Below are 13,853 nucleotides of genomic sequence, written 5' to 3' on the forward strand. Positions count from 1 at the left end.
CAATGTAAAATATTGCTTTTATGAATATGCAAATAGCATGTTTTGGAGTAATGATATTGTGAAGTATGAAAGTTTGGGTCTTTCAAAAATACGAAAGTTGGGGTCTTTCACCTTGCTAAATTATTTCGAAATTAGGGCTACAATAACATCAGAAAATAATATAATTTGCATCTCGGGGTTTAGGGCTTATTATTTATTTACTTATTTTATTTAATTTAAAACAGAATGTTACAGATAGACGATCCTAAATCATGTTTGATAGATGGGGATTAAGAACCCTAAACTGCATGTGGGAGATGCATGTAGAGATGAAGAATCCTAAATCACAATCAAGTCTATTTAATGAATGGGAAATATAGAACCCTAAATCAAAGATGTGTAACGAATGGAAGCTAGAGAACCTTCAATCTTGAGGATATTTTTAGCAGAGGTATGGAGATCGATGAGGAGAGAAATATCTATGCAATTGATAAGTTTGGTAATCTAAGATGACAAACAACAATTAAAAGTCTCTCACATGTTTTTATTTCATTTTATGACTATAAAAGATGGCATACATGTAGACATGCCATAACTCCATCAAATTTGTAAAAAAAATACCATTTTTATGACATTGAGCTATGTGTGTCATAAGAGCGTTGTGTGTGTCATTGTTCGTGTATCATTAGAAACTTATTTTCTAATAGTGTCATAGTGGTATAAGGAAAGTGTATGCATGAAACAATACAATACATATGCAACATGTTTCAGGAAAGGTTACATTAGCTCAAAAAATTTAATTAATGCAATAATAGGGTTTAGGAGCATCTATAGCAATTGCTATTACCACTGGAAATAGAAATACATCGTAGAATTTTGGATCAAATCATCATTGATTCTTTTGTACATTCCTTTCACTAATTGCTATGACTTACGAAGCATACCTTGAACACTCTTGAGTTTGCGCAAAGCCTCTGATATGATGATTCGTCCTTCGGGAGAATCGTTAGTACAAGAAAGTGCAACTCCAATGATTATTATTAGGCAATCATATGGCCTTTTTTGGTTCATGGAGCGACCATCTGAGTACAACTCTTCTAATCCCAACTCTTTCGACCACAACTCTTTTAGTTCTTGAATCAAATAAGGATCCAACACTAGATCTAAGCTAGATGGGAAAGCAGACTGCACCCATATCTTGAGGCTCAAACCACCCACAAAAATATCATCTGTTGGTCTTTTCCCGGTAAAAATCTCCATAAGCATAATGCCATAATTGTATACATCTCCTTTAGTAGATGGTTTTGCTCCCATACCATACTCTGAATTCGATTATAAATTAATGTAAGGTACAATTATTCATTCATAAGTATAACCATAAAATATGAGATTAGTGCACCAACCTGGAGGTATGTAACCCATGGAACCTTTAAGAACATCAACATATTGATCTTTTTCAACCAAGATGCTGGCAAGCCCAAAATCCCCAATTTTTGCTGTAAAATCTTCATCCAATAGAACATTACTTGGCTTAAGATCACAATGCACCACTGGAGCCACCACACATTCATGATGCAGATAGGTCAAGCCACATGCTACATCAATTGCCACATTTAATCTCTCTTGAAACCCCATTTCTTTGCCGATCCAACTTTCCAAACTCCGGTTCTTCATGTATTCATAGACCAGAGCACGAAACTCCTTGTTCTTGGGATCCAAACTGGAACAAGAAGTAATCAGTTTGACAAGATTCCTATGCCTGAGATATCGGAGGGCAGCACATTCGGCCATGAAGCTTGGCAACGAGCCAGTGGTTTCCATGTCAAGAACCTTCACAGCGATTTCTTGGGATCTACCTTTGAGATTGAGATGCCCTTTGTAGATAGACCCGAATCCCCCATATCCAATCAGGTTCTCATCATTGAAGTTCCCGGTTGCACAACGTAGCTGGTTATATGTCACCATTTGATGTCGGCATTTAAAGGAATCAGGACTCTCCAAGATCACAAAATTGGTTTTCCGGAAGGTGAAAAACAAGGCGATTGATATAAATGTTGCTAGTACTGAAGAGATTACCAAAACCACGGTCACAATTGCTTTGCTGGTTTCACCTCTTGTGCATTTGGAATCGTAACATAGTTTTGGGTTGCCTTCAAGATGAACTTTGGTGAGATTTGAGAAAAACCCGTTGCTTAGAAAATTCCCCTCCAAGTTGTTGAAAGAAAGATTCAAGATTTTGATGGCATTTAAACTTTGAAGCTCAAGAGGGATGGGACCAAAGAGTTGATTCGAAGAAAGGTCAAGCACCAACAAACCTCTCAATTCCCCCAAACTATTTGGAATATTTCCAGAGAGTGAATTTTTAGAGATGATCAGCTGCTCCAAGCTCTTACAATTCTGGATCGAGTTTGGAATCTCACCCAATAAATTATTGTTGGAGAGATCAATCGTCACGACTTTTTCCAGGCTGTGGATTTCTCGAGGCAAATAGCCTGTCAGTAAGTTGCTGGAAAGATTGAGGATGATGGTTAAACTTGGGAGATTTAGAACTTCTCTGGGTATACTTCCATTGAGCTTATTCATGGAGAGATCCATTGAAGTTAGCCACTTGAAATTCGTAAAACTGATGGGTATATTTCCTCCCAATTCATTGCTTGACAAATCAATTTTCGTTAACTTTCGAAGATTACCCAATGAACTCGGAATATATGAAGTAAACCTATTGTTGCCTAGAACTAGCTTTTGTAAGTCTTCCAACTGGCCTAGTTCTGGCGGGATTTGACCAGAAATGAAGTTGTAGCCTAAATTTAGTAAAGCTAGGCTTTTCAGTTGAACAATTGAGGAGGGAATACTGCCGGATATCCTGTTGGAACCCATGAACATGATTCTGAGTATCTTCGAAAGATTGCCGATGGACTCTGGAATAAAACCATCAAAATTATTACCATCAATAGCAAGGAAACCAAGCTTTGTGCTGTTTACCAATGAATTTAAGAAACCAAGACCCTCACCCGGTGCGCTAACAATATTATTGTGACCAATATTATACTTTGTTAGCATAGGGAGGTTCCATGGTCCGGGGGGTACTCTTCCATGCAATTGGTTATGTTGCATTCGAATGGATCTTATATTAGTGAGGTTGTGCAACGAACCAGGAATAGTTCCTGTGAACCTATTCAAGCAAAAGTTGAAATCTAGAAGATTTGGGAGTGTATCCCCAACATTGTAAGGTATATTGCCCCATAAATCGTTAGAAGCCACAGCAAAAACCTCAAGCGAAGACATGTTGTAAAAGGATGGAGGAAGTATCCCTGTGAGCTTATTGATGTTGAGATCAAGAATCTTTAGGTTACGAAGGGCAGATAATTCAGTAGGGATCCGGCCACTAAGTTTATTGGTGCATAATCTTAAAGTGGACAATGAAGTAAGGTTGCCGATAGATGGTGGAATGAAGCCTGAAATATTGTTTCTTGCCAAGTTTAGAGTTCGAAGATTTTTGAGGACAGTGAGGCTTTCAGGAATCGAACCAGAAAGTTTGTTTTGCATGAAGTCAACAACCCTGAGCTCGACGCAATGGCTTATGTTTGATGGGATCGTGCCTTGAATGCTGTTGAAGCTCACATTGAGGACTTTCAAGCGAAAAAGATTGGTAATCGTTTCAGGAAGAATACCATTAAACTGGTTATTTTGAAGCTCAAGTGATCTGAGAGACGATAGATTCCCAATAAATGGGCTAACTGGACCAGTTATCCGAAGCCTGGAGAGGTCAAGCCCGACAACTCTTCGAATACGATCATCACACAGTACTCGGGTCCAGTTGCATGGGGATGAACTTGCTGGATCCCATGTAGCTAAAGCTTCTGGTGGATGCGTAATTGTTTGAGATTTGATTGAGATTAAGGCTTGTTTATCGGTTTCAATACTTAAAGTCGCTGAAACAGCATACAGATTTAGCATGCAACAAGAACAGCAAAGAAAAAAGATGGAAAGGTGTGTGAAAAAACCCATGATATTTTAATAACGTTAGTAACGGTATTTATGAACATGGCTAACTGTGACTCCATGACTTGGTCAGAAGAATCTAACGTCTAAGACCATCCGTATAGTAAGTACCCTTTGAAGTTTGAAGATGGGTAGCTGATTCTTCCACGAGGAATTCCATAAATCCACTGAAATTAATGGTATAATGACAATAATAACCTTGTATATATAAATATCTAAATTATAATGGATTTTAATTTATTTTGGGCTACTGCTTCTTCGTAAATCAATTGGATCGACCAAGAATATTATATTGACAGTTTATACCCCATCTCTCATTTTAACATTTAATTTTTTTCTTTGGTCTTCCTTTACAAAACAAAGTTTTAAGATGTTATTAGTTGAAATTACTAGCCAATTAACCACTTAGAACTTAAAAAAATATATAAAAAAAAAATAACTTTAAACTAATTATTATAAAATCAGAATAAAATATTACCCAATAAAAATATTCAATTTCATACATATCAAATATTCAAAGTACTCCTATGAGATATCATTACTTGAAGAAAATAGGATATACTTAAAAAGGGAATATACAGTAAAGTCTTAATATTTTCATCGATTTTACAAGAAAGTTTAAAATTTTATTTTTTTAACAGTAGAGTCCAAATTACCAGTACTTTTTGACATTTTAACCTTTTTTCCCAGTTAGCCGGTAATTAAATTTTTTTTGTCAACAAAATAAAGTTTAAGACTTTCTTGTCAAATCGCTAATTAGAACTTTACTGTCAAAAAAATAAAGTTTATGACTTTTTTGTCAAATTGTTCAAAATATTGGACTTTAGTGTATATATAGTTTTTTTTGTTAGAAATTTAATGGTATGATACTCTTTAAGCATAAGAGTTATTGAAACCTTATCTAATCAGCTGGATCATATTGAAATCATTTACGTTTGCTTATTGTTAAATCGTTTTTTTAATCTCAAAAAACCGACATTGAAAAAAAATTAAGATAATCAAGAAAAAAATTCAGGGTTGTGTTAGCTTTTTGCAGTCTTAAAAATGGAAAAATTAGAAACCTGAAAAAACGAAATTGTCCTGGCTTTATACAAACACAAACAGCACATGTCTACTTAAAAGGGTGTGAATGTGGAGAAGGGAAAGAAGGGTAATTTTGTTCTTTTCGGTTTCTTATTTCTCCATTTTTTGGGGTTGCAAAAAGCCAATACAATTCTGATTCTTTCTTTCCTTCTTTCTTGACTATCTTAATTTTTTTCAATGTCGGTTTGTTGAGATTAAAAAAACAATTGAACAAGAAGCAAATGTTAAGGATTTCAATAGGATCTAACAGATTAGTGAAAGTTTCAATAACTCTTATGGTTAAAGAGTATCATACAATTAAATTTCTAACAAAAAAAAAATTATATATACACTAAAGTCCCAATATTTTCAACGATTTGACAAAAAAGTCCTAAACTTTATTTTTTTGACAGTAAAGTTCTAATTGACGATTTGACAAGAAAGTCATAAACTTTATTTTGTTGACAAAAAAGTCCTAATTACCTGCTAATTGGGAAGAAAGGGTAAAGGTGTCAAAAATTGCCGGTAATTTAGCCTTTACTGTCAAAAAAATAAATTTTAGTACTTTCTTGTTAAATCGATGAAAAATTTTAAGACTTTACTATATATATCCAAAAAAATCAATTGGATTAAAGTTAAAACCCCAAGATTTGAATTTGAGACATATTTATAAGGAGACTAAGCCTTATCCGATTAACCCAACTTTTGCATTCCCATGACTTATAATTTATATAAGTAATATTATCGAACATTGCATTTCTCATTTGAAAATTGAAATACACCGGAGGAACTTGGAGTTATTAGTGATTTAGATGATTCGATAAACTCTGAAATTTGAAACATCTCCTACAATAGAACTTATTATTTTTTCTTTTAAACTGTTGAATATGTAATAATTTTATCTAATTAATGTTTTTCTAACCTTTTTAAAAAAGTTTGTGGTGTAAAGAATGACAAAAATATATGTTAAAATGATAGGTTTATGGTAGAAAAACGATTTTTTTCTTGTGTAAACAATAAAGAATGACCAAAGGAGAAAAAAATAAAACAAAAACAAAAGATAGCGGCTATAAGGTGTCAATACTGCTATTTTTGGTATAATTAACTTTTGAAGAATGAAACACCAACCAAAAAACTTAAAATCCACCATATATGTGAATAAGAGTGTAATTGTCATTACACTTTTAATTTCATTGGATTAATAAAATTATCTCTCGTTTACACAAAATTATTATCAAATATTGCATTGCTCATTTAAAATACACCGGTAGGACTTGAAGTTTTCGGTGACTGAGATAATTCAATAAATTCAAATCTTGAAACATCTTGTACATCAGGAAAAAAAAATTAACTGTTAAACATGTAATAATTTTATCTATTTAATGTATTTATAACCTTTTAAAAAAGTTTGTTGTGTAAAGAATGGAAAAAATATATGTTAAAATGACGGATTTATGACAGAAAAATGATTTTTTGTGTGTAAACAATAAGTCTAAGAAGAGTGGGGTGTTAAGAACTTCCACTAAACTCGCTAAGCCCAAACGCACAGCACCCCCTAGCTCTCGTTAAGGGGGTCACTAAGAGGAGTTCATCAAAAGTTTAATTTGAGAGAGAGAGAGAGAGAGAGAGAGAGAGAGAAAGAGAGAAAGAAAGAGAGAGAGAGAGAGAGAGAGTCTGTATGTGTGTGTGATCAAAGGAAACTCATTTCTATGGATTGCAATCATTTGATCATAATTTAAACAAAGCTCATATTTGTGGATGTCGTGGCTAAAGTTCAAAAGATTTACAAGGAGAGAGTCGGAAGAGCTTTTGCCAACGAGTCATTTTGGGGAGTTGTGAAGGGAAATCGAAAATAGCTAGATCTGAAAGGTTCTGATGATTACGATGGGAATTCCAAACAAAGCAAAATTTCAGAGTTAACCTACAGTTAATCTTTTGATGTGTGTATCAGAGGGATTGATCTCAACAATGATAAGTGATATAAAGTTCCAACTCATCCTATGGGACGATACAAAGCAAAAAGAAAGCTGAAAGGAGCACAAAATTCATCGAATGAAGTGGAGGAGATAAGGAGTGACATAAAAGGGATGGACGATAAGTTTGAGGGTTTTTTTTTTTTTTTTTTTGGAATTGGGAAAGATAAAAGAAAGGGACAATGTGATAAAAGAAAGGAACCGTGCGTTAAACCTTTTCTTAACCCCAAGAGACAATTTGTCCGAGGAGGATCGTCAGATTTTTAACAATGCAAAGAAATATTTTGCTAACAAATACAATTGACATAAGCCACATTATTTTTACGTATTAGGAAGTAAGTTGTGTTTTAATGTATTAGGAAGTAAGTTGTGTTTTAATGTAGTATTTAGGAAGTAAGTCACGTGTTGAGTCATATATGTCGATATTAAGTCATGTTTGTTGTGGTTTTACTTATTAAATTGTGTTTTTAGGTATTTTAAGTTTTAATTTATTGTAACTTTTTTAATTTGATATGCAATGTTTTTGTTTTAAAAAATATAATTGATATTATATTAATTGTTTATGGTTTAAAAAAAAATCTTTAATATTTATGTACAAAAAATGTCTCTATATTAAAACTAATTAATTTAATTAAAAAAAAAAAAAAAAAAAAAAAAAAAAAAAAAAAAAAAAAAAAAAACCCACGAGTGATAAGAGCGTTACCATTTTCTACCGAATGTTAACATTAGATGTATGGTCAAAAATGAGGTGCCATTTCGAAATCTAACATAATAAGGTGTTAGGCTGTCAGGAGTAACTTAAATAATGACCAAGGAAAAAAAAAAAACGATAACGGCTATAAAGAGTCAATCCTGCTATTTTTTGTATAATTGACTTTTGAAGAATGAAATAGCAACCACAGAATTAAAATCCACTATATAATCTGAATAAGGGTATAATTGTCATTACACTTTTAATTTCATTGGATTATTAAAATTCTTTCTCGGAAGAATCTGCAGACTTTGAAAGGGCTATAAGACCATCTTTGGGAGAATCTAGAACTTAATATCCAATTTAATTTATGTGAGAAAGTATAATACTCGAAAAAGTTTTGTTAAGTCAGGTTATTAATGATATCGCAATTACAATTTAGATACAAAAAATCAAATCCAATTTAAAAAAAAAAATATCATTTAAAATAAATATAATTTAGAATGACCATATCATCTAAAATAAATATAATTTAGAATGATGCGGTTTTGACTTTGCTTTTGTTTTCATGTTGGGGCATTAGTTATAAAAATCGTATACTATATAAGTTTAAAAAAAATAAGTATAAAAGTCAGTACATTTAAGAGTTTGAATATATAAAAATAAAATTAAAAGAATTATTAAATTATAGAAATTGAAATGCTCATTCATTTTTTTAAAATTAAATAAATAAACAAAATAAATAATTGTGTTTTACTTTACGAATTTTAAAATTAAACACAAAGTCGCATTAATAAAATTGATATATATATATATATATATATATATATATATATATATATATATATATATATATATATATATATATATATATATATATTACATCTATTACAATTATTCAATTAAACATTATATGAACTTCCATAAAATATATAAAAAAAAAAAAAACAAAAAAAAAACTATAAAATGACACATGGAAAAAAAATTAAATTTAAAATAACCACAAAATAACATATATAAAAATTAATAAGAATTTTACTTCTATCAAAAAAATTATTTATTCGAATAGATTTGATACTTTGATTACTAGTCGAACATAAAAAGAAAATTATATTTGAAAAAATATAGATACATACATATGAAATACAATTAAGATGATAAAAAAATATTTATTGAAAAGTTTGATATTTAATACTTATAATATAATTTTGATTATTTATCTACAGATTACACACACATATATATATATATATATATATATATATATATATATATATATATATATATATATATATATATATATATATATATTCAAATGAGAACATTTCTTAAATTGAGAACATTTGAAAACAAATTTCACTCAACACATGCATTTTTTTTTTAATTTTAATAATTAGAGGGCTAATGTGTAATTCAACCCAACGATTCCTTGTGCTTTCCTTCTTCGTGCAGAAAATCAACAACACCCCACTCTGATCTTCCCTCCGCCTAGTATCGCCTCCTCTCGTTATGCCTTTTCGCCAGCGATCCAACATTAAGCTCTTCTTCTTCCAACGCTCTTTCACCTATTGTCGATACTTGTTCCAGAAATCCAATGCTCAAACCTGATAATCTAATCCCATCTGAAGGTACTATAACTACTCTCTCTCTCTCTCTCTCTCTCTCTCTCTCTCTCTCTCTCTCTCTAGCTCATTAGATCGACGAAATGAAAATTGAGCGTAATTATCGACTATTTGGATCTATTACAAGCTCATGATAATGATTTTTTGATATAATTGGTTCATATTTGTATTTTCTGGTACATGTCATTTGATGTGATTCAACATCTTATTCTTAGTTGAAACCAAATTGGAATGGTTAATCTCATATTAAATTAACAAGAATTAGTATCTAGATATCTCGTTTTGTTCACTATTCATCTAGATTTCACTCGTCTATCATCGCTATTACTTGGTAGGTTTGAGCCATAAATTTTGTAATTTGGTTGGTTTTTAATTTGATTATTTCTTTGTTTCTACTTTTTACTACAGAGTGGAATGAACTTTATATATATTTTTAGTTAGAGAAAGATATTATTCATTTGATTTAAATTGGTCATAGGATTTGGGCTCTAACAATTGCATATCATCTGTTATAGTATCATTCATTGTTTATATCATATTGATGTTTAAGAAATTGGTGTCTCTAACATGTCCTCCAACTTCTAAAATTCGTGCAAGTCAAAAAGAACACCTAAAAATCATGAGACTTAGTATTCTGGAAATATTAGTGTGTCTAGTCTCTTTAAACTTTGAATCACATTTCGAAATTCCAATTCTTTAAGGGGTAAAACTGGCAATCTTCTCAGGTTGGTCCATGCTATCACAGATTTCATGAATTGTCTTCAAAAAATCATAATAAATTCATCAAAACTCCAAATGCCAAAATTCCAAATCCTATAGTTAGATATGGATATATAGCTTCCCACATATAAAGGGTCTGATGTAATTCATAGTATATTGGTATAGTTTTTTCCAAGAGTGTTGAGTGGTCGAGAAAGTGACAACTTAAAGTTACTAACTTGTAAATTTAATATAAAATCAACCAAAAAAATCACTAGAAGGATATCTTTTATATTCCTGACAAGATAAAAAGGGGAACTCTACCAATGTTATTTGTAACGCCTGTGTTTCCGGGCTTGCCATTTTTAGCAATGTGATAGTCTAGGTTAACCTTTGTAACCCCGTTTTGAAATAATATAAGTGTATTATTTGAGTATTATGTGTTTTGTGCTTAATTGCTTAATTATGTGGTTTGATTAATTAAGGATAAAAATAAGCATCAAAATTTAAGTGTAAAATAAACTTGATATCTCTAGATAATGTTGTAGTATTTGAAACAAGGTTTCCGAAGATATAAAGAATGCCGAAATCCGAGTTATAACGAGGAAGTTATGACCTGTCGAAGTATCGCGACAGAACCGGCAACGCTGAATAACGTAAAAAGTGAAATTTACGTTAAAGCGATATTTAGCCTTAGTGATCTAAACGAGAATCAAATATCTCGTTGTTAGTATCAAAGCGATAAAAAGTTAGGCGAGAACGGACGTCAAACGAAGAAGTTATGAATTTATAACAAAATTTTCTGTCCCGGCCTATTAAAAATAAACAATAAAAATAAATTCAAAATTAGCCAACAGAGTCTAAACGAAAGTTGTAGAGCGTAGTCTCACCTTTCCGTGGATATAAAGAACGTCGAAAACGGAGTTCGTATGAAGAAGATATGAATTTCCGAAGTTTGATAAATAATTTGTATTTATTTTTAAATCAAAAATCCGGCATTATCCGAAGGGGGAGTCACAGATTTGATCCGAGGTACGCGCCGCGTACTCGAGTACGCTCCGCGTACAGCCAAAGTGTCGACACTTCGGATGACGCATGCGATGACGCATTTCGGAAGCAGTACGCGCTGCGTACTGCTGTACGCCCCGCGTAACTCGGGCTTCCAGCCTCCTATAAATAGGATGCGAGGGGTCCGGGTTTAATTGCTAATTTCCTCTCGTTTTTGTTCCGAAGCTCTGCGTTTTTACCCTTGAAGCCATCCCGAAGCCCCGGTAATATTCCCAAGTCCCGAGATTCCGAAGATCCCGAGAAGTGCGGTTTCCGAGCCGAAGCTCTACCCGCGAGAAGTTCGATTTTTGTGGAGATCTTCCAGATCTGCTGTGGATTACTACTTCTGCAAGTCGTTGTGCTGTCCGATCATCTTCTGATCAAGTGAGTGTATACTACATTTCATAAACGCAATAATAATACAAGTATGGTTTGAGTGTATTAAGTTTATCGTCGTTTATACGTGCGAAGGCGTTGTTACTTTCTCCTAACGTATAACTATAAAGTCTTTTATACGAGATACGTGTTATGTGTATATTTTGTTGTTATATGTGTGAATGTATATTCACCTTCTTCTATCTTACAGATATGATTATTTCTATATGAAATACGTGTTATGTGTGTGTGCCTCATCTGTTATATGGAAAATGTATTGATCAAGCATGCTATACAGGTTTTGAAAATATGTATAAAAATGTATGTTTTTATCTACTAATATGTTGGGTAGAACATGGGTAGATAGTTGGTGTGTAATAAACAGATGAGAGGCCTCGTTGTTGTTTTGATCCAGTCATCTAGCAGAATTTAGATGACGACCACGGACTTTTCTAGATAGTCCAGTGGAACGCTAGCAGGCTCATAACCTGTAGGTGTTAATGAACTTGGGTGTTCATTCGCTGTATTCCATCCCGCTCATGGTTGTCTTATTTGACTTATATTGCTGAGGAAACCCCGCAGCATGTGTTTTCACCCCGATGAAAATATTCTTAGATTAGGTCCCTTGTGTTAGTTATTTTAGGGACATAAAGTGAGAATAACGGGAATGGGTAACTGGGTTATTGTTGGTTGATAATAATTAATTTAATTATTTATTGTGGGTTGAAAACCCTATATGCTCACTAGGCTCCCAAGCCTGACCCACTCAGTTTTATTTGTATTACAGGAAGTGGCGCAAGGGCGTAAGATGGATGAACCATCAAGTTCTTTTGTTTACAAGTCTGTATATGTAAATATTTGTTGAATGACTTGTAATGTTATCGTTTATGCTTATTGGTCTATATCGGAACATGACACCCCGAGTTTTGATTATATAATGAAAAATACATTTCTTTTATGAAATGCTTTGGTAAACATCGTTTTATCATGTTTTGTTTTTGGGAACAAATTCCGCAACTCTTTCAAATCAAAAGGATTTACTCTGAATTTATTTTAAAAGCATAAATGAAAATCGGTCTTTTCTGGCCGAGATTTTGGGGATGTCACAGTTGGTATCAGAGCATTAGTTTAAGCGAACTAGGAATTTTTAGGATTTCTAGACTTAAACTTAGAATGCTAAGTGAACTTTTGAGATGTGTGTCTGTTATATTTTAGACACAAGCACTAGTTTATTTTAGGAAAGTTGCCTAAAATGCTTTATGTGCTAAATGTTATATGTTGCCATATATGATATTATTTGTTCGGATCTATGGTTTGTTGCCAACCGGATCTAGAAACTTTATGTGTGTAGGATTCTAAGCGTACGTCTACGATATTAGAACTAGCATGTAAACGTTTCGGAGTGATAAGGATGATTTGAATATCTATCGTGAATAAGGATCTAATTTCACCTTATTCGGTGTGTAGATCAAAAAAAATGGTGAGAACAAGAAGTGGAGTTGGAAATACTGATGAAAACAGGAATCAACCACCAGTGATTGAACAAAGACCTATTGTAGCAGCAACACCTGAGCCAATAACCATGGCTGGTGTGCAATTGATGATTCAGACGATGTTGGATCGTCAGATGGATGAAACTAAACGGTTGCTTCAACAAAATCGTGAAGAACTGTCGATTCGTGTGGAAGAGCCTGAACTGAATGAAGGGCACTCGGAAGGTGGAAACTTTAGTGGGTCTGTTGGTCCAGCCAACCCACCGATAGTTAGGCAAGACAACCGTGATGGAAGGAATGATGGAATGGGATGCAAGTACAAGGACTTTCTAACTTGCAAACCATCGACCTTCAATGGAAAGGAGGATCCGATTGGGGTTATGGATTGGATCTCCGAAATGGAGCTAGCCTTCATGACGTGTGGCTGCAGAGGTAAGTTGCAAACTATCTATGCCGTGCGACAATTCCGAGGTGGAGCCGTTCGTTGGTGGAACACTCTAGGGAAGACTTTGAGCCCTAATGAGCCACTGCAATTATCATAGGCAGAGTTCTTGGTGCAGTTTAAGCGCAAGTTCTGCTCGGCTCAAAATCTGTTGGAGTTGGAGAACAAGTTCCTGACATTGACTAAAGGCAGTATGTCAGTTGATGAATACACCAATAACTTCACCGAAAAGATGGAGTTTGCCTTGCGTATCGTTCCAAACGAGCTGACAAAGGTGGACCGGTATGTGAAGGGACTTCCATGGGAGTATGAGGTGCCAGTACGTCAGGCACATACTTTAGAGGCAGCTATCTGGGCTGCCAAGTCTGTTGAAAACATGATAAAAGTGAGAACCACCAACAAGGTTGAGGTTGGTGAGAAGAGGAAGTTTGAGGGAACATCTGGTTCCGGTAAGAAAAGCAAATTTTC

At 33.4% G+C, this 13,853-nt stretch overlaps 1 protein-coding gene across 1 annotated transcript; it reads right to left on the reverse strand.

Moving 5' to 3' along the window:
* Positions 1-835: 835 nt before the first annotated feature.
* LOC145040516 (uncharacterized) lies at positions 836-3,987 on the reverse strand. The gene is made up of 2 exons (XM_078988430.1): positions 1,383-3,987; positions 836-1,301 (listed from the first exon to the last, which is right to left on the reverse strand). Exons 1-2 carry the CDS (start codon positions 3,985-3,987, stop codon positions 904-906), a joined length of 3,003 nt encoding a protein of 1,000 aa, XP_078844556.1. The 3' UTR covers positions 836-903.
* Between the last annotated feature and the right edge of the window lie 9,866 nt (positions 3,988-13,853).

Source organism: Lactuca saligna, chromosome 4 (genome assembly GCF_052625555.1).
Source record: "Lactuca saligna cultivar CGN05327 chromosome 4, ASM5262555v1, whole genome shotgun sequence".
Lineage (NCBI taxonomy): Eukaryota > Viridiplantae > Streptophyta > Magnoliopsida > Asterales > Asteraceae > Lactuca > Lactuca saligna.